Genomic DNA, 27,237 nt, shown 5'->3' on the forward strand with positions numbered 1-27,237 from the left:
ATACAGAACAATTCATTATACATGACTGTGAGATGGTGAAATGTGGCATGACAAAGGCCAAAAAGGCTTGGGAATTTGAGGGTGGGTTTTAATTTTTAAAATGGCTACCAGGGAAGCCTTACTGGTGAGACATTTAAACAAGGATTGAAGGTGGCCATGTAGGTGTGTCGGGTAAGTTTTCCAGGCAGGAGGACATCAAGTGGAGAGAGGCAATAAGGTAAGGGGTATCTGGTGCATCTGAAAAGCTTTAAGAAGGACAAGGTGACTGGGTTGGAATGAATAAGGACAGAAAGTAAGAAAATAGGTCAGACGGTGCAGGATGGATTGGAGGCCAGATTTTGTTGTAATTTATAGGCCATTTTAAGGACTTAAGGCAGCCATCTGATCTATATTTTAACTGTCACCAGCTGCTTTGCTAAGAACAGATTGTACAGTAGAATCAAGGGCATCCATTAGAATATGACTTGCATTCCAGATGAGAAACAATAATAGTGAGTTAGTCTAGGGTTATTCCAGATGTGATGGTGTGAGGCACTTAGGTTCTGAAGGTGAAGAACACAAAGTTGCAGCTCTTCCTCATGGACTGAATGTGAAGTCTGCAGGAGGGAATTCTCAGGTAATTCCAAGGTGTTTAGATGAACAGCTGACAGGGTGGAGTTGCCATCACCTGTCCAGGGGAGGGCCATGGGTGAGGCAGGTTTTGCTGATGAAGAGCAAGAGTTCAGCTTTGGATATGTGTGCTTGGCGTATCTGAGGCCGTCTGTGTCAAGTCGGCAGAAATTCTGGAGAAAAGTGAGCTGGATATGTAAATTTAGAGTCAGCAGTCTGTCCATGATATTTAAAGTCATGGGACTGGATGAGATCACTAACAGAGTGAACACAGAAAACATCAGAAAAGAGTTTTGAAGCACTCTGTCATTAAGAAGTCTGGATAAAGTGGAGGGACCAGCAAAGAAAGAACAGTAAAGGAAAGAGCAAGCAGTAAGGTCTGACAAAATCTAGCAGGAGTCCATCAAGGAGCAGAGAGGGGTCATTTCATTTCTATGTGATACTATTGAGTAAGATAACTGAGAACTGACAATTGGAAAATAAAATAATACAGTAGGTTATCAGTTAATGGGAAAAACAAGTTTAAGAAAAGGATCATAGAAACACATTGAAAAATTGTTCGATTGAGACAGGATCTGGCTGTGCAGCCCAGGCTGGCCTCTATCCCCCTCCCTCAGTCTCCTAGGTATTGGGACTAATATTTTAATATTAAAGCACACAAAATAATTCCTTCGTCAAGTTTTAAATAGTCTTCACTCTAAAATGTTTCCACTGATGGAAGCTTCTCTGAATTCTTGTTTTAATGAAGCATTCCTTTAACACATCATCTATGATGCCTTGTGTTTGAATACTTAAGCACATTTGTGAAGCAAACTAAAAACAATGTCCAGAGATTATTAAATTTTTTTCTAACTTTGTAATTGTCTTATTTATACCTCATTAGATAACACTGCTCAGCAACTCCATTAAGTTTCTCTAAAGTATTGAACTTAGTTTTTTTAATAACAGTAACTCATATTTCATCAGTTTATAGAATATTAAATTCTCTAATTCAGTAATGAGTTAGAAGATTTGGGAACAAACACAAGTGACTCTTAGCAAACACATAATTCAATTAATGACAACAAAAGTACAGATGAAGGCACCACCCACACAGTGGAGCTTCAGTCGCTTGATGTCGAAGGAAGGTCAGAAAGATAATTCATAAAGCCCCTGCTGCAGCGTTTATCACTTATCAAGTACTTGCCAGTATTTGCCGTGTAACAAACAATACACTGAATTTATTACAAACATAAATTCATTAAATAATATACTTTGCATAACTCCGTATACAATCTCTGTGGAAGAAATTGAGGTGTGAGGAGATCGGGCAGTTAACCAAGTACTACAGTTAGGAGCAGGTTCTCCCCGAGGCTCAGGCCAAGGTCTGTATGATGCTCAGGCTTCTATTCTGAGCTTTCCGAAGTATGTAACTATCACCTGACTTGTTCGTGACATTACCTGTAAAGACAAGAAGCATACTGAGAATTCAGGGTCAAGGGACAGCTCTGTTCTCAGACTTTTTTTAAAGCAGCTTGAGCTCTGACTGAGGGAGTCAAGGAAATGGAAAAAGCTGAAAATGCAAGGAAATAGAAAAAGCTGAAAATGCAAGGAAAAATAAAAAGTTCATACAATATGCTCCTGAAAAAGCTATGAAGAGACTGGGGGACCAAAGTTTAGTATATGAACATTTGATTTAATTTTATTGGAAGAAATAAGAAAGCTGTGCTTTGGATTATTTTTAAATGCTCGTATCTACTTGCTTTGCTGGGTTTTCTTCTATCAGTGTTTTTTTTTAACTTCTTATTCTTCTATTCTTTTAACAGACGCTCTTAAAATACCCTTAAGGCTTTCTGTGGGTGAGATTCAACCAGGCAACTATGATTGTGATGACTTCGAATGTGAAAACACAATATGTGCTTTAAATATCCGCAAACAGACATCATGGGATGATTTTTCTAAAGCAGTGAGTCAAGCACTGACAAATCATTTCCAAGCCATCTCTTCTGATGGATGGTGTAGTCTGGAAGACATGACATTTAATAACACCACTGATTCCAACATCGGCCTTGGTGCAAGCAGTGTGCGATCCATCACACTAGGTATCAGCCTTGCTACTGTGGAGAGAAAGTTAAATTTGCAGGTTTCTTTATGTTTGTGGGCTTTATAACCTGATACTCAGTTCCTCAATTAAGCACATTCATAGCCCACTTGTGACAGCTGCCAGTGGTGAAAGCCTTGAGTACTCACAATGTAACCATTATATAATGTAGTCTGTTCATGTAAAAATGCCTTTATGGCTCCAGTAATACTGGAGAGTAAAGAAAGTGAAAGTCTTTGATGAGGCTTCATGAATACCTTTGCATTCTAGAAAAATGTAAGAAACTAAGCACATTGCAGCCTCTTGTTAATGCACAAATCTAAACCCAGCTTTTCTGGTCCATTGCTGGGGGTGCTACTGTGCATTAATACCTTATCTCCAGGACTAGTTTCTTAATGAAGTCTAGAGTGGGAGGAAGTCCTGTCCCAAAGATATCATCTCAGCTACCGCACGGGATGGGTCCGAGTGGTAACTGGTTATTTCTCCTTGGTAGACAGACTCCAAAGAACTTAGGAAGGTAAGATTTGCTTTCTGGTGAGCACAGTAAGTGCTCTGTAAATGTTAGATGCTGACTGCCTCTGGAGAGTTTCTTCTGTCTTGGACCAGGGAACTGACGTTTGTGGGATGCCTCTTGCAAGAACTGTGCAGGGTGCTGTAAAAATAGTTTTTACAGACAGCCTGATTATACAGTTAACTAGCTATTAGAGGACTTGCTTGAGGACACACAACTAGTAAGCAAAACAGGATTCGAATCATACTCTGTCTGATACTTTTCAATGTTGCAAAAGAATAGTCAAGAGTAAGGGAAGGGCAGATTTTACAGTCCTGTTAATGTATAGCTCACTCCAGCAGAAAGTATAGTGTTTTATTCACTCATGTATGCTAATTCACTTTCCAAAATATATATTGTCCCTAGTTTTAAAAGCAAATTATCTATGACAACTTGAATTTATGAGTATTTGGCAGGATCATTAAAATAATTATAGAATTGTTATTACATATTCAATAATTGCATTAAGAAAATAAGTGATAGATGATTCTCAGGAACACATTTTGTCCACAGAGTATTACTCAAAGAATGGTTCTGCCCAGGGAAGTCAGTATAGGAAGTCAGTACAACCATGTTTTGGAAGGAAATGGTCCTCTGCCAGCTCTCATGCAGCTGATAAGAAAACTGGTACGGGCAAATTGCTGTTTACCACCACCAGATAAATTTACCCCATCACAATTTACTTCTTATTGTTCAGTGTTCCTGCTTGTCACAAAGGTATAGTGTGCTGGAGTAGCATTTCAAATATAAAAATCATTGAGTTTTATGGATAAAAGGGTCAGTGTCTGACTGTAGCCATTTGATAATTAGTAATTATAACATTGTCATTATTGTTCCTATGTAAGTGATTTTGATGAATCTAGATTAAGCTAGATTAACGGAATTTATAAGCAACAGATAAGCGGAGAGTTATAAGTGGGGGTATATATGAATATCGGGGGCACACTGAGAACAGGTATTTGAAGTAATTGGCTTATAGAAGGGAATGAGTGAAAAGAGACTGACCAATCCTATTACTAATCCATCCTTAGAAAAGGTATCTATGAATTGGGACCCATTCTGAATAACAATGAGCAGAGGGCTGAGAAAGCTTGCCTTACACTGATCATCTGAAATTCTTTTTTTCCTTCTGAAATCAAAAACTTTGCTGGTAAGAAATGCAGGGCCCAGTCATAAAGGATCTGATATCTCATCCAAGGTGTTTTACACTTTCTAAAGCAGCCATTGGAAGAATCATGAAATGGTTTTAGGCTTTGATCAGGCTTGCTCTTGGGATCTCTAGAAGAATTTGGCTGTATTTTTCTTCTCTAGATATTTCTCTTAATCCTTCCTCAGTAATGCTTTTGATAAATCTGTAGATTGAACACCTTTCTTTTGTCCTTAAAAGTTTTCTTAGGGAGTGAACGCCTTACGTGACCCTTCACGTGTTCTGTATGTGCCTTGGACAACATAATCTCTGGATTCCTTGGAGGTCTTACAGAGAACAGCATAGGTTTGCCCTTATGAGAGCATTGCATCCAAGCTGTCCTTGACATTTCATTTCTTAAACCAGGAAATGTGCCATGGCCGGCCAGTCAGAGCTGCACCCAGTCGCTGTGGGACTTTGTGAAGAAGAACAAGGCCGAGCACGTCACAGTGTATTTGTCAGGTAAAGGTGTTCCAGACTGGGGAGATGTTTAAAAAGTGTTTGGTTGGTATCTAGTCACAATACTGTTTAAGTCTACATGTTTTGGTTCAGCATTCTCCAGCAATGCATGCGTGATCCCCATCAATAAAGTAATTGGATTTTTTTTTTAAATGTGATTAAAGCAAAGAAAAATCACAAGCCATGTTCCCGACACCAATGGTGATGTCTGCCTTGTCTTGACTGCTCCCATTCTCCTTGCTTCCCATTAGAAACACCGTGGAGGCCAAATTGATGGTACTGCTGGGAGTCACAGACTGTTAATAGAGAAATGTCTTTTGTGTGTTACTGTCAAGTACAGTGTATGTTTAACCTTGTTGTTGATAGTATAGGCCAGTAGTGGCAAACCTATGACACGCGTGCCCCAGCGGGCTGTTTGTATCATTGAAAGTTCTGTAAGGTTTGCCATCACTGGTATAGGCTAAATGAGCCTACTATACCAACTATTTTTGAGGTTCTGTTCTGTTTAATATATTCCAAGTGTGAAAGAATTTAATCCTCATAACAAATTGGGTATGTATTTCTGTTTGTTCCCATTTTATATATAAAATTGAAGCATAGAGAGATTTTTAAATTTTATTTAAATGATTGCATTCATGGTGTGAGTTAGTACATGTACATAGCACACCTTAATTCCTTTTACTTCCCTTTCTCCTTCCCTCCCTCCCTTCCTCCCTTCATCTCTTGGTCCCCTTCCTTTTTGCAGAAGATCTATCTTCTCTGTTTCCTATTATCTATCTTGTATTTTGCACTTTGGGTTATTTATATTTTGGGTTTTTTCTGTAAGAAAAACCATGCAATATTTAAGCTACTGTGACTGATTTAATTCACTTAAAATTATGGTCTCAAGGTACATCCACTAACAAATGACTCAAATTTGTCCTCCTTTATGTCAGAGCGTAGTATTCTACTGTATATAAATACCACCTTTTTGCTGTCCATTCATCTGTTGATAGACATATAGGCTGCTTCCAAGATTTAGATATTATGAGTTGTGCTGCTGTAAACACAGGTATGCATGTCTCACTGTAATAAGATGTCTTTAACTCTTTGGGGAAGATACCTAGAAAGGAAACAGATGGTTCAAATGGAATTTCTGTTTTTTTTTTTTTCTGAGGAATCTCCATACTCGTTTCCATAATGATTGTCCTGGTTTACATTCCCACCAACAGTGTAGAAGGATTACTTTTTGTCTGCAGCCTTTGTATTATTTGATTTCTTGATGATGGACATTCTTCCTGTGGTAAGATAGAATTTCAGTGTTGTTTTCATTTACATTTCTCTAATGGCCAGAGATGTTGAACATTTTTTCATGTACTTATTGGACAACAGTACATCTTCTAAGAAGTATCTGTTCATTTCAGTTGCTTGTTTTTTTATTGGGTCTTTTTTGTTTGAGGGACAGTCTGCTTTTGGTTTTTTAGTTCTTTATATAGTCTAGATATTAGTGCTCTGCCTGAAGAATAGCTGGCAGGTTTTTTTCCCATTCTGTAGGTTTTCTCTTCACTTTGTTAGTTGGGTCCATTACTGTACAGCAGCTTTTTAATTTGGTATAATCCCATTTGTTGATTCTTGATGTTATTTCTTATGCAATTGGGGTTCTGTTCAGAATGTCCTGGCCTGTGCCTTCAAGAGTTTTATGTATCTTATTTTCCAGCATGTTGCTTCTGTTTTAATGTTTAGGTCTCGGATCCATTTTGATTTTAGTTTAGTATGTGGTGAGAGATAGGAGTCCAGATTCAGTCTTGTGCATGTGGATAGCCAGGTTTCCCAGTACCATTTGCTAAAGAGGCTATCTTTCCTCCAATATATGCTTTGGCCCTTTTGTCAAAGATTAAATGGCTGAATGTGTCTGAGATTGTTTCTACATCTTCCCTTCCGTTCCATTCATGCATGTTTGCTTTTATGCCAGTACCATGCTGTTTTTATCACTATAGCTCTGTAATATAACTTGAAATCTGGGATTGTGCTGCCTCCTGCTTTGCTATTGTTGACCAGGATTGCTTTTGCTATTCTGAGTCTCTTCTAGATTTGTATGAATTTTAGGATTGTTTTGTCTAGTTCTGCAATGAAAACTGTTGGTATTTTGATTGTGATTACATTAAAGGTATATATCAGTTTTGGAAATATGGCCATTAATGACAATATGGGTTCTGCCTATCCAGCAACAGAGATATTTTTCAGTTTTTTGATGTCTTCTTCCATATTATGTTTTTTTGTTGTTTGGTACCAGGGATTGAACTTGGGACCTTGTACTTGCAGCAGGAGGAGGTGGCACCACTGAGCTAAATCCCCGGCCCCTCTTCCATATCTTTTTTCAGAGTTACAGAAATCTTTCACTTCCTTTGTTAGGTTAATTCCTAAGTATTTTAATTTTTCTTGACATCATTGTGAATGGTATTGTTTCTAAGTTTTCTCAGTGGGTCCATTATTGGTATACAAGAGAATGCTATTCATTTGTGTGTGTTGATTTTTGTATCCAGCTAACTTGCTGAATTGATTAGTCCTAAAAGTCTTTGGTGGAATTTTGGGAGTCTTCTCTGTAAAGGGTCATGTTGTTTGCAAATACTGTATAGTATGACTTTTTCCTTTCCTGTATCTTTTTTATGTCTTTCTTTTGCTTGAATTCTCTTGCTGAAGTTTCAAGTACTATGTTGAACAGGAGTGATGTTACTGGATATCCTTGTCTTTTTCCTAATTTAAGAGGAAAAGCTTTTAGGTTTTCTCTCATTTAATATAATGTTGGTAGTAGGTTTGTTATAAATGGCCTTTATTAGAAAAATTTTCTTCCAGCTTTTTATCATAAATAGATGTTGGATTTTGTTTGACTTTTTCTGCATCTATTGAGTTGATCATGTGATTTTTGTCCTTCTGTTTATGTGATGTATTAAATTCATTCATATGCATCCATTGAACTATGCTTATATCCCTGTGATTAAGCCTGTTTGGTCATGATGTATGATCTTTTTAAGGATTTGTTGCATTCTGTTTGCCAGGATCTCTTCATTAAAGAGATTGGTTTGTACATTTTTTTTTTTTTTACTTGAGTCCTTATCTGGTTTTGGAATCAAGGTAATGCTAGCTTCCAGGAATAAGTTTGGGAGTACCTGTCCCCTTTCAGTTTCATTTTAAAGAGTTTGAGGAGTATTAGTGTTAGATCCTTGAAGTTCTTGTAGAATTCAGTGGTCAATTATTTGGGTCCTGGGCTTTTCTTAGTAAGCTCTCTTATTATTGCCTCAATTTCATTGACTGTTACTGAATTATTCACAGTTTTTATATCTTCTTGGTGCAGTTTGGGGAATTTATATATATCTAAGAATCCACCCATTTCCTCTAGCTCCTGCAATTTATTGTAATATAGGTCTTTGTTTTGCATGTCCATTGTGATTTTACTTTTTTTGTTTATAATTTCATTGATATAGACCCTTCCTTTTTGGGGGGAAAGATTGGCTAAATGTTTGTCTATTTTGTTTATTCTTTTGAAGAGCCAGTGCTTTGATCCATTGATTTTTTTAGTGTCAATTTCATTAACTTTTGCTCTGATCTTTTTTAATTTCCTTCCTTATATGGGTTTTGGATTTGAATTGGTCTTGTTTTTCTAGGACCTTTAATGCACCATTAGGTTATTTATTTGCACTCACTCTGTTTTTCTAATGTGGATATTCACAGCTATAAGCTTCCCTCTTAGAACTGCTTCCATTGAGTCCCATAGGTTCTAGATATTGTACTAGCATCAATTTCCTTACCTAATGTGCTGCTAGTAAATGATACAGCAGCACTCAGTTTCTCAGTCCTGGATTGAAAAGGTTACTGACTTTATCATTTATTTCCCATACTTGGGAATATACTTTTTAAAAATCTAGTCTCAACTAATGTTTTATTTCATTGTTTAAACTGTAATTACTGCAGTTGAAAAAGGGAAAGAGCCTACCCTAGAAAATACTTTTAGGCACACACAGTACATTGAGAGTGGCAGAACTTGGGGCAGGAGAGGGGACCTAACAAGAAAACCTGTACATTAATCTGTACATTAATATTGGCCAAGGCTAAACCTTCTGAAGACTGAGATTACCTAGGATAACTTTTGCTTAAAAACAGTAAAACCCTGAAGCCAGCAATTGGCAGATACCAGCTACAGGGGGCTGGAATCTGGAGACCCCTACCTGTGACTGGGGAAAGAAGGAGCAGCTGAGGCACACTAGGGAGCATGGCTATTTACCAGCTAGTACAGTGTGGAGATATTTCACAGTACAAAGACAAACTGGTGCTTCTTGGCCATATGTCAGTTCTGCCTAGGTAAACCCATAAATATACTGTTTCCTTAATAATAGGTTGTGTTGCATTTTGATTATTCATACTTAACAAGGAAGAGCCAATTTTCCTTCTGTATATTTGTTTTTTTACAGGCCCCCTAGAAGGCTGCCTCAGTAGTGTGACTTATGCTTCCATGATCCCTCTTCAGGTGCTACAGAACTACCTCAGGCTGGTAGGTTGACACTGCCAAGTGGAAGCCTCCACTTCCATCCCTGCTCCTGGAACATGGTGTGACCCAATCGTATGTTTATGGGAGTACCAGCCCCACCCACCCTTGGCCCATGTTTTGCACCATTCTTTTTCCCAGCAGCCCTAGCCCTGGCTAGCTGCCCATCACTTAGTCTGATTTTCTCTCATTGTCATCCAGGTGTCCGTTGCTTGAACCCAGAAACTGTGTGACTTGTAAAGTGTCATAATTTGAGCAGGAGGAGGTTGTTTTCCTTTAACAAGGACTTGATATCAAATGAATGATCATCAGTATAGAATGGCCAAACATACCAAGATACCTTACTATAAGCTTCTATAATTTAAAATTGAGTAAATATGCTAGCATTGAGTAGAATGCTTATTTAGCCACTTAACAGAAACCAAGTAATTATAGCTTAAGCAGAAGTTATTTTTTTAAGTATCTCATTTCTAGGAGGTGAGAGCACTAGGGAGGAGAAGGCAGGATGAATTCCTCAGGGTCTCAGCACCTTCTCCTTGCTCCACTGTTCACCATGGTGTTGCTTTGTGTGACTTGGTCACAAGTGGTCATGACTACCATGTTCACTTCCTACCCTGAAGGAAGAGATCTGGACAATGAGCCCCTTCGTTTCAGGGGAGTTACACATCATTCCTGCTCATACCCCATAGGACAGAATTGAGAATCATGTCCATGTCTAGCTGGCAAGTGTGGTCTTTTGTGGGACAACTGCATGTCCTCCTAAAACTAGAAAGTCTGTTACTAAAAGAAAGAAGAGGAATTAGCTATTATTTAGGAATTAGCTATATAAGAGGAATTAGCTATATTTGCTATTATTAAAATAGCAAATTCTAGGCATAAAATGGATAAATGTAATACTTTACATTCATTAAATAGTACATGAAAAGTAATATGGCAAGTGCTTTTATATGCCTTACTTTATTCAAAATATCTCTGACATCGATAATTTCACCTACTATTTTAATAAGGAAATTAGAGAGAGGTAAGATAACATGCTCAAAGCTACACACCTAGTAAGTGATGAAGCCAGAATTGTACACATCCCTGAGATACTGTATGTGTCCTTTGTGTGTGTGATATCTATCTAAAATTAATATTAATAGGATATGAAACAAGTAAACAATTTTGCTTGCTGCCTTAATTTAGAAAGCTTTTAGAAAAAACAAGTGAGACTATGATCCTTTACAAAAGTTGTTTCCATAAGCTGTGAATTGATATCTTTGTTTTCACTCTGATGAAAGGAAGTATTCAGAACCTTCCATTGATCTAGCTGGACTCAAAACTGGAATTGCCTTTGTACACACAGTCCTGTCCTGGTAATACGTAAACATTCAAAGATTCACATTGTGAAAGAGGTGGTGTGTTCTGAATCTGATATTTTCACTATTTTTCTTTGCTTTCTCCTCCTCTTCCCTCAAAGCCCCAAAGTATACTGGAGGGAAGGAGCTCTTTCTCATTCCTTTGCTTCAGTCAAGGTTGAAGGGTATGACTGCCTGAATTTCAGGAATGTGAGCCTCATACCCTTCTTTCTCACTCTCCTTTCCTCCCAGCATCTCTGTAACTGGGCAAGGGTCTGGCCCAAGGCTTTTCATTCACCTGTTTAGGTGATGAAATTGTCAAAAACCAAAATTACAACCAGTTTTAAAATCTTGATTGGCTTCAATTTGTAGTACTTCATTGCGTTAAGAAAAATAAGTGGTCCATTGGGATGGGCAGGAGAGTTTGGTTTTACAAGCAGAGAAGCAGACAGAAAGAAGAAAACAAAGAACAAAAATGAACTGGTTATTTTATAGTTACTTTCCTTGTAAGGCAGGTACAGGGAAACAGCAATGGAAAAATAACTGTTTGTTTAATATCGGGTTACTTTTTAATAAGGATTAAAGCAGAAGGGAATGTCATTATCATGCCGATTGAAACTAGCCTATTGAGGAAACTTGGCTGTTGGTTCTTGATCTCTCAAAAGGTCAAATAGCAACTTAGTTTCCGTTTGGAGACAAGAAGCTTTAGCCTGGGTGGCTCTGTTTTTTTTTTTAGTCTAGTTTATTGAGGTTCAGGGCAGGAGCGTGGTCCAAAACAGTGATCTCTTGTAATTTTTATTTAGCAAAAAGAGTAGCAGGGCCATGCAACTGAATTAAAACTGCACATTAGCATTAACTAGAAAATCTGGTAAAATAAAATGTCTGCTAGTCCCATTATATGTGGCATATTCATACTGTACTCACACACGTGCCTCCTGATTCATAAGATTTAGTTTAACTACCAGTGATCAACAAACCAGACTCAATCAACTGTTTTTAGTTCTTTTCTCAATTTAGTGAGTGTACTTGAAGGGTTTTTGTAATCTAACAGTTAACTCTTGGATGGACATTGAAAGAAGTTTCAATTCTTTGAAAATTTAAAGTGATTAAGGCAATAATACATTGTGAATGTTTCCTCTTTTCATTCAAGAGAATGAGCTCCTCATCGGGGTAGGCCATGTGTTATGCTCCTGTATCCTCCAGTCATTTAACTCAGTTGACTGCTATAGAGTGACTCCTAACTGCAGGCAATGGGTTAGACTTAGGTTATGGATATGGAGAAGACATCCTTCCTGGCCTCATCAAGCTTACATTCCAGTGGAAAAAAAGACTTTTAAAAAGATTTTTTAAAAATCATCACATAAATAATGTGGTAACCACAATAATTACAAGTATAAATAAAAATAAAGCAAACAAGGAGATAAAGAGCAGTGGAAGAGGAAGCATAAACCACTGTCATTGAAGCTTTTGGGAAAGATCTGTCTCTAGTGACATTTGAACAGAAAACAAAATGAAGTGAAGAAGGCAGGCTTGGGTAATGGAAGCAGACACAAAGGTGTCCAGACTGACAGCACTGAGATTATGTAGGACCAAAGCAAGGACTTTGAGTTTTATCCAGGTAGGATGGAAAGCTGTGGGGAGAATCTGAGCAGCACATCCCACCAGGGCAACAAATAACTGGTGGTGCATTGATACATAGCTGACTTGTTGAAAATGTGTATAGCTAGACAAACATAATTATAGCTGGCTTTTATTGAGCATTTATTATATGTCAAGCTCTGTTCTAAATATGTGGATTGTCTAACATTCTAGGAGTAGGTACTTACACCAACTGTTCACACTGTACAGGTAAATTATCCAATGGGGGCTTATAGTGATTTACCCTAAGATCTCAGCAATAAGTGGTGGGACCTACAGAGTTGAACGTATGCTATCTGCCATACTTATGTATGTCATCACATTTTATAAAGAGTTACAGTAACCAATTTTTATTACACATGCAAATATATTATGTATATGATATGCATGTGTGAAAATGCTTATGCAGAAAAACACATGGAGTGGAGGTTTTTTCTATTTTTCAAAGATATTTTTAAATATTTTTATTTGTTAGTCGCACAAGTAAATTTTAGATACCTATCTCTGAGTTAATAAAGGAAATGTTTAATTGAGTTTTGAATCACCAAAACACTTTATTCAATGTATTGCATCAATTGGACTTTTTCATTAACTTAACTCACACACTTCACTTAGCCAGTATACAATTTTGTTAGCTTATTTGCAACCTTATTTCAGTAATTCAGTGACTATGTATACTTATTATATTAGAAAAATACTTGAGTAAAGCATCCTGATCTGAGCCCTACTTTAAAATGAAGGACTGAGTCGTTTAGGACAGAATCCTTGAGATCCTTCTACCTGTCGGCTGTCCACTGCAAGATGTGCTATGATACTCATTACTAGAAGAGTCTACTTCTCTTCCACATGTCCTCCAAATAAAGTGGCAACTTTTCCATAGAAAAACAGTATAAGTGGTGGATATGTGTCAAAGACAGCCCACAAAACCCCATCAGCCCCTCTAGCAGGTGGCCTTTTGTAGCCATTTCTTTTTTAGTTCTTTGGGAGAGCAAGGCAGGCTGAGGTTCTGATGGAAGGGGAAGTTGGTTCCCTACAAGGATGAAAAAATAGGCACCATGCTGATGTTACCTCCAACACCAGTAGACCCTTTGGCTTTCATGGCAATTATGGAAGAAGATTTTGGGAAGTGAGTCAGCTGTCAGCCCAGAAGATACCTGGAGCAGGAAGTGTTCGTGAGTGCTTAAGGCTGGCTGACAAGCTGCTGTGTCCGAGATACCGTAGAGTTTTATTGTTTCAGAAAAACAGCTGTAATACCTAAGTTGTTAAGTTGCTGTCAATAAATGAAGGTCTATTGAAATTAGTAACTAATCTGCTAACAGTTTTTATAGTTTCAAGAAGATAATTTACTATCTGTGTGTTTTTACAGTTTCAGTAAGTTAATTTTTGATCTGTGTGTAGATAGGTGTATGTTAACTGTAATTTTTCTTAAATTCTCATTGCTGTCTTATACTTCTTACTTAAAGAGAGAAATCAGCAAATGGTTAAAACTGTCTAACATTAAGGATTCCATTATTTTTTTGTATTCCAGATGCTAGATGTATAGACTTTCAGGTCATTCTAATGTATACATTGTTACTAGGTCTCTTCTCATTTCAGGTTTTACCTTTCTGTTAATCTTTTGTGGTACTATCTCACCAAATGATACCTAATTGTGTTGGTTACCATTTAAAATCTGAATTAAAAAATTAGCTACTGGAAGTAAAATGGTGCTGCTGTTTTGAGACTGGTGTAAACAATAGATGTTGTTCGGGGAGACTATAGAAATAAATTAACAGTAACTGTCACTCATGGCTCTAATGTTATAGATAAATGACTTCTTTAAAATTGGAGGTCAGAAGAGGTTGAAATGAAGTTTCTAGCTGTAAAGCATGTGACTTTTAAGTGGTAGCTATCCCAATTTTAATGGCTCAGTAAACTATTTTCCCCAGACTATGACATGGCAAACAAAAGTTAAGGTAAAATGCCACAAATCTGAAAATACAGTTGCCACATCAATAGTACTGGAGACCACAGTTCCTAGTCAATGCCACTCTGCAGAAAAACACTGGAGGAAAAATAAAAATGAAAGGATGGATGGTCCATTGTTGAGGTCACTTTTTTCCAGAATCTGCCGCACAAGGCACTGATTGACATGTGATGAGCTTCCTGAATAGGCTGTGAGGACAAGAGAATAAAAGGGATTGGTACCAATTGTAATGATGAGTCCGCTGTCCCTGTATGAATAAGCAGAAATGTCACACTGTAACGGAGATAATTCTGGTGACTGTGATTCAGGCTATAGCTTAAGAAGTTGAATTTTATTTGATTGTTCAAAGAACAGGCCTCACCTTTCAGCATAACATTTTTAACACCACCCCGACCCCACCCCGCGCGCCTCAGTCAGCCTGTCAATCTCTATTTCTGTCTGTCTTTCGCGCCCCCTGCTGGAAGCATGGAGCTATGCGCAACATTTTGATACATGGAGAAGTGTAACATGATACAGATTTTCTTGACAGAGCTTTTAATATTTATATCAACTTCAACAGAGTAAAAGAAATTTAGTCCTAGTAATTAAAATCTGTGCTCATTTTTAATGGTAACTAACATATCTTTTGATGAAATAGAACAAAAAACCATTAACCAAAAATTGGTAAAACATAAAATGAGAAAAGACCATACATGGAATGCATGTGTTACAATACATGAATGATCTTGAAATCTGTATTTTTACCTGCACCTACACAGCTCACTTATTTATTTATATTCTACCATATACCACAAAAGATAGTATACTATGTAAACACAAAGGGCTTATTGCTAGTGAATGCCCTTTTTAATGAAATTTTAAATTGAATGTTTCCTGTTGTCCCTAAAATCCTACTATCTTAGAACAGTGGGTTGAAATAGAAGACAGCTTATCTATAAAGTTGGGTCCCTTGCTGTTATATGATTTCAGAGTCAATTTTCAGGAAGGATAGACAGTTTGACAGGATGGCTGTAATGAATAAAGCACTCTTGTGTTAGATTAAATTGCAGTGCTAGTTGAAACTCTTGGGTAGAATATTTAGTAAATCTTGAAAATCTGTGTCCTGTTTCACTGGTGTGAAACAGTTCATTCCTTGTGAGAGAATTTCTGCCCAATAATTCATATGGTTTGGAATTAATTTGGAGCGATTGAGAGTTCTGGTTTAAAATTGCACCTGGCTACCAGTACCAGTAGCTATAGTTCCCCACTACAGTACTTTAGAAAAGTGACAAAACCTCAAAATGACAGAAAACCAGAATCAAGGTTGCCCTTTGGCAAGAATGTGGAAAATTTTTCTATTACTTTATATGAAGCCTCCCCAAAATTCGATAGGAAAAAAAACAAGATTAATTCAAAAAAGCAAGATTTTAACTAGTTAGAAAACTGGAGCATTGGTCTCTGCTTTTGCAGCACCATGAGATTCTCCTCTACTCCCTGTCAATACAAATGCTTCCATATTCATTTATAAGTTGCAGCTCCCAGAAGTGCCTGAGCAAGTGGTAGGATTGGGAAGACCATACTGAGTCCTGAGGTATACAGTGTTATCCATAAGCCCTTGTGGTGGGGGCAGAGACCAGAGAAGCCTGGGCTGCAGTTTCCCTTCATGCATTTGTCTGCCACTTTGGATAGCAAGAGTTCATTCCACTGCAACTATTGCTAGATCCTGGATTTAACTGGCAGCTATAGATATCACCCTGCCAACCATCTAGTGAGCTGAGTAGGAAATTTAGCCCCCAAAATAGTGTGTAGCAACTGAAGCCAATAGTGGTCTGCACATACTGCTTTATTACAGAGTTCTTCCCATGGTTTCAGTTTATAAACAATAGGCTCATACTTGTTGAAGAATAGGGCTGAACAGTTGTCATTCTGAGCACCTGAAAAGAATACACCCTGAAAATTATCTGCTAGTGTCTTAGTCCATTCATTCTGCTACAACAAAATGCCTGGGGGGGGGGCTTATGCATAACATTTATTTCTCAGAGTTCTGGAAGCTGGGAAACTCAGACGAAGGCACCAGCAGACTCCATGTCTGGTGAGAGCCCATTTCCTGGTTCATAGTGACTTCTTGCTGTGTCCTCATTAGTATGAAGGATGAGAGGTCTTTCTCAAGTCTCTTTTTCCAGAAGCCCCTCTTTCTGTACTATCACCTTAGGAATCAGGTTGTCAGCACACAACTTGGGGTGGGGTGTATTCAGACCAGAGCAACTAAAAAAATTAAAATGTTCATTCCCTGTAGAATGTGGGGAGATAAGACTGAAAGCAGACAAAAAAGCCATAGTAGAGTCTGGACTAAGTTGAAAAAGAATGATGTTGGCAAAGAGGAGGATGGAGTAAGGAACTATAAAAGCAACTAAAATCCAGGAGCATAAAGTTGTCCTCCAGCAGAAGATAGTGGAAGTGAGATAGTAGATATTCTGTTCAGTGTTGTCCAAGACTAGCTTGAGCGGTTCTCCCAGAATGTAGTTGAGGACAGAGTTCTGATGGTGAGATGACAAATGCCCTCACAGAGAAGAGAGAGAGAACTTAAGTATTTCAGATGTTCCATAGAACCAGAAAAGGAGACATTATCAAAAACGTAATCAAAATTTTTCTCAGCCAGGAAAGGCCTGACTTTGCATATTCCATTTAGGGTTGGGAAGTGTGACTAGGCAAATCCAGGCAGTACTTTTAATGACAAATACAATCCATACACCTCCCAGTCCTTCTCATCTCATAAATATAAATCAGTATGCCTCAGTAATAATTCATTATTTAATAATAATGGGCCCTTGAAGTGTTGAGGTGCTGTTGCCCTGGAAGCTGAACTTCAGCTGGCCTTTCTAGGATGATGTTTTCTCCTGGAGAAACCCCTGTTCCAGTCTTGGTCCTTGTGTGCACCTCCACCATTGCTTGGTTCATAGGCCACCCATGCTTCAGAAAATAGCTCAGGCACTGCTGAGTTCAGCCTGTAGCTTTAGGGTCTTGACATCCCCTGGTCACTGACAGCCATTATCATGTTCCTTACCGGCATTGTAAGTATTTTATTGAAAGCCTGTCAATAATAGAGTAGTATTAAATTTCAAAGAAAAGTAATAGTCGCTACCAGATAGGTTGTCTTCCCGAGCTTAAAACCCAATCCCAAGCCCCATAACAGGGAGCCTCTGAAAGAACTTCACTCACAATCTGACACCTAGTGGTCAAACCTGGCCTTCCTCCACTTTCCCAAAGTTCCCAAAAGCATGTTTTGGTCTGCTTGGAGCCCAAAGCTGAAGTTTTCAATGCCCCAGGTAAAGGAGTTCCCTCTTACTTCCATGCTAAAGGGTTCCCTACAAGCCATCCTTTTGTATCCCAGAATCTGCCTCTTCCTTTAGTGAAGGAACCAGGGACATTTTCTTCACAAAGTCCCTCCCAACTACCCTCAAGATTGTTACAGGTCTTCTGCAGTGATCTGAAAGAGACAGCCTCATCAGAGCACAGTAGACTGTCAGCAGTACCAAGACACACGTGTGTGCCCACACATTGTCCTATTAGCTGTACAGAGAGAACAGACCCTTCCATACACAACACTTCTGTAAGTCTGGGTGGTTCAGTACTCACACACAAGCAGCATCACTCTTGTCAGTTAGGTTGGCGCCTCACCTGTCTGGGTCCTTTAAGACCTTGCCAAAAATTTCTGCTGTGTCTGTGTGCTGGGCATAGAGGCTCACCCTGGGATAATGATCTGAGAGGCTGCTTCTCTACATCTCACTCTTAGACCTTGCTGACTGCCCTGTGTAGAGGACGATTGGCTTTCTCTCCAAAGGAATGCAAAAACTTCACATGTTCTCAGGAAAGCTACCCTTAAATGTGAGAGCAAAGGTAGAACGTCCTAAGGGCACCCAGGCAGGTTTCCTTTTGTACAAAATGTGATTTATATCTACCTGGATTTCTTTGAAATACAGAATTCCAGAATGAAATAAGACAGCGTGTTGATCAGAGAGTTTTATGCTCATCGAGGTGTCTGTTACATAAGACATCAATCAACCTAAAGATATTTTCTCATATCAACAACCTATCATGTGTCCCCCTTTTAAAATATAAATACAAAAAATATATAAATACATTCATTATGCAAATTAAAAACTGGAAGGAAACAGTATTTACAATGCTTGCTTCTGGGTACTGACACTATCAGGGATTTTGTTCAACTTCTTTATATTTCTTTGTATTTTGCTTAGTGAAATGCATTGCTGTTCTAACCACTAAAATAAACATTTGGAAATTCAAAGTAAAGAGCATCTGTAAGAGACAGCATACACTAAGGACTGTTTCACAGCTACCGTGCTGAATCTTCTGTAGAAAATAGCAGGAAGCAAGCAACTGTATGCAATTTCATAAAATGGGAGCTCTTGACATCTTCACCTAAGGTCTCTTCTTGGTTTGCTATCAGGTCGAGCAATATCATAACGTCGTTTTCCACGGCCCAGAAGGAAGCTTGCAAGACTACATAGCGTATCAGCTTGCACTTTGCCTGAAGGTATTGATTACTTTCATACCATCTCTCTTTCTTGGAGAATTGGAAAATGGATAGCACTGACCATTCTCTTTGCTTATCCCAGCACAGACAGATGGCTGCAGGATACTCCTGTGACATAGTGAGAGCTGAAGTAGATGCCAGTTTCTCCAAGGAACATCTAGTAGACCTGTTCATCAGTAGCGGTAAGACTATTTCAGCAAACTAGATTGTAATAACCCACGGGCATGGTCTTTCCATTAAATGGAAATAAACACTGTAGCTTGAGGATATGTTTATCAACTTTTCATTCATTCAGTAACTACCATATGAAAGTTGGGAACCCAAGTGAACATTGCAAGAATTACTTTCATATGTGTATTTTCTTTTTTTTCATCTTTTGTGTAAATCATTAATTGATGTGAGTATATTATGTAACTGACAGCAGTGCTTTATCAAGGGAAGAGGTAGTAGGAGCAGTTCACCCTTAGTGACACTGAGTATCATATCTTTGATGCTATCTAGAATTGCTGGTGCATGGTGATAACAGAGCAGATTAATGTTCAGCAGATTTTGCTACTCACAAATTATCTACACCTAGAGCAGACTGCTCTTTCTCACTTTGGTATGCCATTGATTGGTGGTTAGCTAAATATATCCATTCACTAGTTAGCTCATTTAATCCACACAACAGCCTTATGCAAGTTGGTACCATCATTGTTTTATTTCAAAGCTGAGGACTTGGTTACTGAGAGGTGCAGTAACTTGCCACAACTGTGTAGTAGCAGAAGTAGGATAAAACATGTTGATTAATGTAACATCATTCATGTGTTTTCTACTTTAGGCTCTAGAGCCCAGCATCCCAAATGTCACCAAAGGAGGAGGTGGAGTTGGCATTGTTTTGTGTGGTATAGCATCACTGGGCACTGTGAGGCAAAACCAAAATGGCCTAGACTTCAGTCTCCAAAGGCTCAAGCTGCGGAGACTGCTGGGAATCGCCTGAGGAGGCAGTTGCAGGAGTGGAGAAGGATAAATTGAGAAATTCAAAATCTCTTTGAGGGTGCTGGGAACTTCGATCTTTGGATCCATGACAAACAGAGATCTCTTGTGGCCAGAGCAACTGAGGCCAGGCTTAGGAAGATAGAAATTGCTTGCAATTCTAAACCAAGAAATAAAATTAAGAGCAGATTTGGGGAAAGACTAAGGATTCCACAGACCTAGAAGCACACTTTGGGGCCAGGAAGGTCTTACCAGAGTCTGAGTGTCACTGTATTACACAGGTCGGGCTTTAACCAGCAGCTAGTGAGAGTGAGCCACAGAAAGCTGTTTTCTCTGATAGTGTCATCAATTATGGCTGACATTTATTAAGTTCTTACTCTGGCAGGCCCTACTCTAAAGACTGTGTTTATGAACCGACAACCCTCTGAGACAGGTTCCTATACACCTAATTTATAAACACTTGAGACAAAAGGTTAAGTACCCTGCCCAGTGGTCCCACAGCAAAAACACAGAGCAGGACACAGCTCTGGCAGTTTGGCTTGTAAGCCTGGCCTTCATCACTCTCAGCCACTGCTCCTTAAAACCCCGCTGTGCTAAAATGTGTTTGTCCCTCTTAGTTGTCTAACAAAAGGCCCCTAGTTTTTTCAGCTTTCAGTCTTATTTTATCTCAAATTAAGAAGCTAAGAATGTTTTATTCTTACAAATTAGGGTAGATGGCAGCTGAAGACTGAACTCTGGTGTGAGTTTAAACAGCTAAGAAAATTGGAGAGCAATGAATTAGGTCATGAAGGATGTAAAAAGGTGACCAGCTCAGCCTTTCAGAATCTAGGCATCTTCTTAAAAAGATCTCTTCTTCCTGATTTCCCAGTTTGGAGAGTAGCCCAGATCTATTGGCTCCTATACTTGAAACTCAGATCTTGTTGGCAGACTTGAAAACCTAAATGCCCACGAGCCACAGTGAGGAGCAAAGCCAGTGGAGTAGGAATGCAGGGAGCCAGAGACATATGTCCCCATTTCCACAAGAGGCTGCTGCTTGAGGCTCTACTAGCTTGTTGCTGGCAGACCCAGTATTAATTGGTCTTATGACTTTTAGGAAGAATCTAGGTTTCTATATGAAGTCTTTGGGGTTTTGTCCTTTCAGTTTTGTCAGCTGTTTTTTATACAGTGCTAGTGATTGAACCCAGGGCCTCATGCATGTAAGGCAAGTGTTCTGCCACTCTGCCACATCCCCAGCCCTCAACTACTTTCATTTTTTAAAGTAATATGACAGCCACATTGAATCCCAGGTCTACTCATTTATGGGCCCTTCACCCTGTCCCTAGCCGTGGTTACATCTTGCTGAGACAGTCTCCAAGTACCTTTCCGTATCCATTCTTACAGGCACCTTACTTGACTCCCCTGCCAGTAATTCATTTCCTTCCCTGAAAATGGACTCTTGCATATTGCTTCTGCACCTTGAACATCTGTGGCTTAGTCACTTTCTCATTGCTGTGACACAGTATCTGACACTCACAACTAAAAGTATTATTTTGGCTCACGGTTTCAAAAGTTTCAGTCCATGGCAGGGTCAAATGCAAAACTGAAATGATAGAAAGCCCTGATGTGGAGGAAAGCTGCTCATGTCATGCCTGCCAGGAAGCAGAGAGAAGGGGGAGGAGCCAGAGACAGATAACGCCCTTCCAGGTCACACCTCCAGTTACCCGCCTCTCTCCACCAGGGCCCATCCTGTGACAGCACATTCAGTCAGGAGCTCATCAGTGGGTCAGTCTGGCATAGGCCAGCAGATCTTTCTTTAAAGCTGTGTGAATCCTGTGTGCCATCCCTCCGTGACTCCTGAACTAAGTCAGTGTTGTTCAGATCCTTCCATTCTGGGGCACTGATGCACCCGCTTCTCTTCTCTGACTCTTAAAGCAGATGTCCATGCTCCAGCATAATATGAGGTTTCTTCCCTGTGTGTCCTTTTCCTATCCACTCCATATCCTCTTCTGACTTTGGCTTCTACTGACATTATAGTAAAGACTTGAGCTACCATGTTGCAGGCAGAGTGCAAAGTATGTTCACACTAGAAGCTAAAATAGACATGATCTCTGCCCTATGGACACTGTAGGAAAGCCTCTGTTAAAGTGCTGTAAGGGCCCTGTCCAGATCCTTCCAGATGTGATAGTCTCTCTAGTGAACATTGGTAGGCTTTATTTATACCCCTGTTCCTCACCTGACTGTAGTTTAAGCCAGTGAGATTATTTGGGCTTTTGCCTTACCACACTCCTATGCAGGCTTCAGGTGTCAGAAGAGAATAGCTTGCTTAGAGGAGAGATAGAAAGAAGGAATATTAGGATAAGGGAGTCATTTATGGTAGGGCATAAAGATAGAATGATTTGGATTTGAAAAATGCAATTTTGAACAATGGGCTAAGGTCAAAAACATCTGCACTCTATGCTCAAGAGCAAATGGTATATTATCTCCAAATACACAGGGGCTTTTATTCTCAGTCATTTGTAAGTATCAATATGTGTCTTCTCTTTCCAATGACTGAAAGGTAAATTCAAGGTTTCTCTGCTGAGACCCTGATCGCAGTTGTACCCACCAGCAGTCTAAGCATTACAGGTCCCTCAGTTTGCCTCCCTCCTCACCCCAAGGCTGTCCCTAAAGTGTGTTGAATCTGCTCCCTTTGTCTTGTCTCCTCCAGCTGCTAATCTCCATTCCCTGCTGCCATCCACCTTTTCTTGTTGAAGGGGCTGTGGAGGCCTCATTAACTCTTCTTCCTGTGCTTTAACTCCCTCCAGACTCTTCTGCCGGGCTTTCAGGAGGACACTACAGGATTCACAGCCATTCATGACTGTTCCCTGCTCTTATTCTCTGGTGGCTCCAGAATAAAAGCTAAAGTTCTCTGAATGCTATGTCCAAACAGACGGTGTAGCCTCTCACCTTGCCCCTGCTGTTGTCAGTCTTCAACTCCTAACACTCCCTCCCTCAGAAGCATATCTTCTCTGTAGGCCCAGAGATGATGGAGAATGTCCACTTCAGTAGAGGGGGGACGCCAGGGCTTCTGAGCAGTGTGTCTCGGGTAAGCGAGGGAAGGATTCATGGTGCACTCGCAGTCAGTGCTTTCCCTGTGCAGGAAGCCCACAGCAGGGAGCATTCCTCTGCTTGAGAGGTGATGGAAGAGGACAGGGGAGGCAGAGCTCTGGAGGAGGGGAAAAGGATTTCTAGGCAGTTTTGCTCCTGCTTTTAGAATAATGCTGTTCTAGGAATTATCTGTCAGCTTCTCTTTTACCTTTTTACCAAGAAATTAATGTGATCAAATGACATTAGTACAAATGAGAAATGCAGTGATTCATGAGGTGTTCTATGTGTTCTTGGATTTTAACCTTCTCTAAAGAAAAAGGCTTAGACTATTTGGATTGAACTTTTATCTTCCACCGAGCACAGCACATATATGACTTTATTCGTTCTTCTCTGTAACTGTGTAGAAGAGAGCCAGTGAAAACCCTCTGAGAAGGAATATATGTACAAAAAGTACAGGAAAGAGGAATAGCAAAAATATTTTAAACTCAATTTTAAGAATTTGAAGCATATCTAGAGAGATTAATATGGTGCCAGTGCAGAAAAAAATGTAGAACAAAAGAACACTTCAAAAAGAATGATTAAGCACGTATGCCAGCACAAATTACTTTGTGTTTATTTCAAAATAACATTTTCTTTCTCACATTACCTTTCGTGAGAGCCAACCATTTGACATGACAAGGTTATTTGGTTAGGAGGGTGTGAATGTGTGTTAGAATTGGCTCAGATTTCTCCTCAGAGTACAATAGAGCTGGGTTAGCATGAAAGATACTTTTAAAAATTGCTTTTAATTCTAAGTAGTAAAACAAGAAAAAATTTTAACACTTGATTGGTATTTTAAAATAACATTTTGAATCCTTGAGAAAATTTTCCCTTTTAGAAGTCATAAGGAATGGAATTACCATGAAAATAATAGAGTATACACAAAAATATATGTAGTATATAATATAGTGTATACATATATAATATATAACAATAATGCTAGAAGAAGAATATGATAATTGGAATCTCCGTAAATGAGTTTACTTTGTGGATCCTGAATTACAAAAAGGTGCTATGAAGTTGTAATGCTCTAGGCATCACCCCTGCAGAACATTGGTTTACAGAGACAGTAGACAGAGGGGCTGTTTTCATTCCACAGAGGAGAAATTATAAACATGAGGTCACCTTATGCACAGAAATTTGGGTTTAACAATAAAGGTGGTGTGTTAACCATTTTTAAACCAACAAATGTTGGTGTAGAACTAACCAGGACTTTTTTTTTTTTTTTTTTGGTACCGAGGATAGAACTCGGGTCCTTGTGCTTGCAAGGCAGGTGGCAGAACCACTGAGCTAAATTCCCAGCCCTAGGACTTGTAGTATAGGGTTGTCCAAAACCGAAATGTAGCCCTGAACCTAATAAAGACCATGTCCAATTGTGATTAAACTACAAGAGAAGAGCAGAGCTGATATAGGCCCTAAGTTGGAAGAGAAAAGGTCAAAAAGAATGCACTAGTTTCAGAAATAAAGCTTTGAAGTAGAATTAAGCAAAGAGAATCCAAATGGCTGACTTTCTGACCACAAGCTGAAAGGAACTGTAGATACAGGGTGACTGGCCTCTTTTCATGTCTCCATAAATCCTGATCAGAGACCATTTAAAACCTTGAAACTTGAAACTGTAATGAAGTCAGATGTCATGGTATGCACTTGTAATCTCAGCTACTTAGGAGGCCGAGGCCGGAGGATCTCAAGTTCAAGCCCAGGCTGGGCAACTTAGCAAGATCCATCTTTAAAAAAAATTAAAAGGCCTGGGGATGTAGCTCAGTGCCTTCCAGACCCAATACACAGTATTGAAAAAATAAGAGAAATTGTAACAAGTTCTTGGTCCTGTGGGAATTTTTTTCTGTTCTTAACCTGGACTTATGCTAAGTAACTTGATCCAGACACATGCTATTTCTTAACTTAAAACCTACCCTTGTCTAAGGATGTTAAACATAAGTGGTCAGATGTAGAAGGTGCTGATAAAAAAATGAGGAACTGAGGCCAGCAGCGCTGAAGACACAGCTTTTCACCAAAGAAGCCCATGCAGATGAGGTGGAAATCCACCCCAGTGGGTATAGACTGCGACCCCTACCCCCTTCTCATGTTGGTCTAGGACATGAACTGCAAAAGTCCACCATACCTGTGGGATTAAGTCACTAGCAGCACAGTCCCCACTTGCATACTGAGAGAATGAGTTTGTGTCTCCCCATGAGACCGCAGGTAACTCTTATAAACTCCTATTGCCAGCCGGGATTCTCCTGTGTTGCTCTCACCCTTACTTCCTGTCCGTAGCTGGACATCTCGGAAGTACTGGTGCTTCCTCACACACATCAGACCTGAAGCATCCTAGCACTGCCATCCTTCCCACGCACGCCCCACCCCTGGTTATGTGGTGTCTCTGCCTCCATTCCCTGCATAGCTCATCCTCCAGTGGAAGATCCGGTGTGTCTCTGACACTTCCTCTTTGTCCCTTGCTGTACACCAAACACCAGACCCTGTTGATTCAGTCTTGGAGTGCCTTTCCCTCCTGTGCCTTGGGCCTGAAGAAAGCTCCCTCACCTCTTTTTTTCAGCACCGAGGAGCTGAGTAGTAGTAGTCTGTTTTCTCCACACACAGTGAGGATCTCAGAGCAGGAGTTCATGTCCTGTTCATCACCCTCCATAAAGGCTTCCCCTGATTCCCACTGCTGGAATTTGCTCCTCCCACCATCACATTCTGGGACTTCTCCTTTTCATTTTTGCCTGGGATCTGAGAATTCAGAGCAGCAAGTCTCAGTCCTGGCTGCACATTCTAGTCGTGCGGAAGTTTTATGAAATTCCAGTGTTCCAGGCCCAGCACAGACCTATTAATCAGAATCGCCGGAGGTCATGGGGTCATCCCAGGGGATTCCAGTGGGTAACCAGGTAGAAACGTAGCCCGCTGCTGTGCTGCTGCCCACAGTGGTGACTGCTCGATCCCATGGCACTCACTGGCACCATCAGCTCTGTCCCACCTGTTTCCCAAGTATGCTGACTTTGATTTGATGCCCCAGTCCTTATAGGACTAACCTGTGCCCAGTCCATTTTTCTGCCTCTGCTCTTTCTTAAGCATAGAAGGCCCTCCCCTGACCTGTCCATCCATTATGATGCCATTTCTCTCAAAAGACCAAATTTTAAATGCCCCCCCTTCCCTCCAAGTCAGAATCGGTCACCTTCAGCACAACATAGCACTTAGCACACTGGACGTGTAGGAAAGAGTCATTAACAAATTTTTGAAATGGTTAATTCCTTCTGCTAGTTGCAGTAGCTTCAGAGCTACTCGAACTAGCTAAACATTTAACACAAATCAGAGAAAAACTGGAGACCTTCAATTCTATATTATACAAAAACAAGTGAACCATCAACCTAGTGTATTTTTCATCACTGAGTAAAAAAGCCTTGTTTACCATTGTTTTCTTAAGAAATTACAGACTTATACTTTCGCAATACAGGTATTTCTGTAATAACATTGGAACTCATGAAGCATAGGATTTTAGCATCACACAGAGTAGCCGTGGTAAATGAATCTAGTGCACACACTGGACCCCAGTGTAACCACCACCACCACTGAGTAAAACCAAATGGAGAGGTGGCTGCTATTGTGTCTAGGCTTCTGGTGTTTAAAGCTTCACTGGATCCAGGAATGCTACTTCAGCTTATGAAGAGATTTGTTTGCAGTGTTCAAGGATTCTTTTGGAAGTAAAATTGCATTGTGTCTATAATAACAAGAAAGAGAAATATATTATCATGAGGATTTGTGAAAAGTAGAATACTTGACAGTATTATTCTCCAATACATATAATTTATTTTGGTCACAGTTAATTTACCTAAACCTGGGGCATCTTAGAATCTTCTAAGAAGTTGTAAAAAAGATTTTCATTTGTTTATTAATTGGTATATAGGAAGTGCTGTATACATTTTGGCTAAAATATTAGTAACGTGACTGCTTAGTAGGTACCAGATGCTAAGTATGATTTATGCATTGATTTATTAATTTCTTTTATATAATATCTCCATTTACTTTACATCTTTCACTTTGGTTTGATGTGAAGTCATTTCCTCCCATCCTGAGTGGAAGGAACCTAAAATACCACTCAGAAGTCATAGATTTTACTCCTTCCTTCCTTTTATTTATGGAATGTTAATCTAATCATTTCCGCCTCTGAGATCTGTAAACTGAGGGAAGGGATCTGCTTCTCTCTTGGAAGGCCTGTCTGCCTAACATTTTGAACATTTTGTGGATGTGTAATTCAAAGGGCATTTAAGAGTTTTTAACCTTTTGT

General features: G+C 39.5%; 1 protein-coding gene across 5 annotated transcripts in view; it reads left to right on the forward strand.

Moving 5' to 3' along the window:
- Window positions 1-27,237, forward strand: part of Cttnbp2 (cortactin binding protein 2) — a 454,755-nt gene that overhangs the window by 397,356 nt on the left and 30,162 nt on the right. For all 5 annotated transcript variants that reach the window (XM_087204593.1, XM_004865255.4, XM_087204594.1 and 2 more), the window contains 5 exons: window positions 2,415-2,690; window positions 4,792-4,887; window positions 9,330-9,409; window positions 18,792-18,878; window positions 18,961-19,060. In XM_087204593.1, the coding sequence (XP_087060719.1) occupies window positions 2,415-2,690; window positions 4,792-4,887; window positions 9,330-9,409; window positions 18,792-18,878; window positions 18,961-19,060 (639 nt within the window). The remainder of the gene's footprint in view (window positions 1-2,414; window positions 2,691-4,791; window positions 4,888-9,329; window positions 9,410-18,791; window positions 18,879-18,960; window positions 19,061-27,237) is intronic.

Source organism: Heterocephalus glaber, unplaced genomic scaffold (genome assembly GCF_053883595.1).
Source record: "Heterocephalus glaber isolate CG9 unplaced genomic scaffold, H.glaber_assembly_v1.0 deba00000546, whole genome shotgun sequence".
Classification (NCBI taxonomy): Eukaryota; Metazoa; Chordata; class Mammalia; order Rodentia; family Bathyergidae; genus Heterocephalus; species Heterocephalus glaber.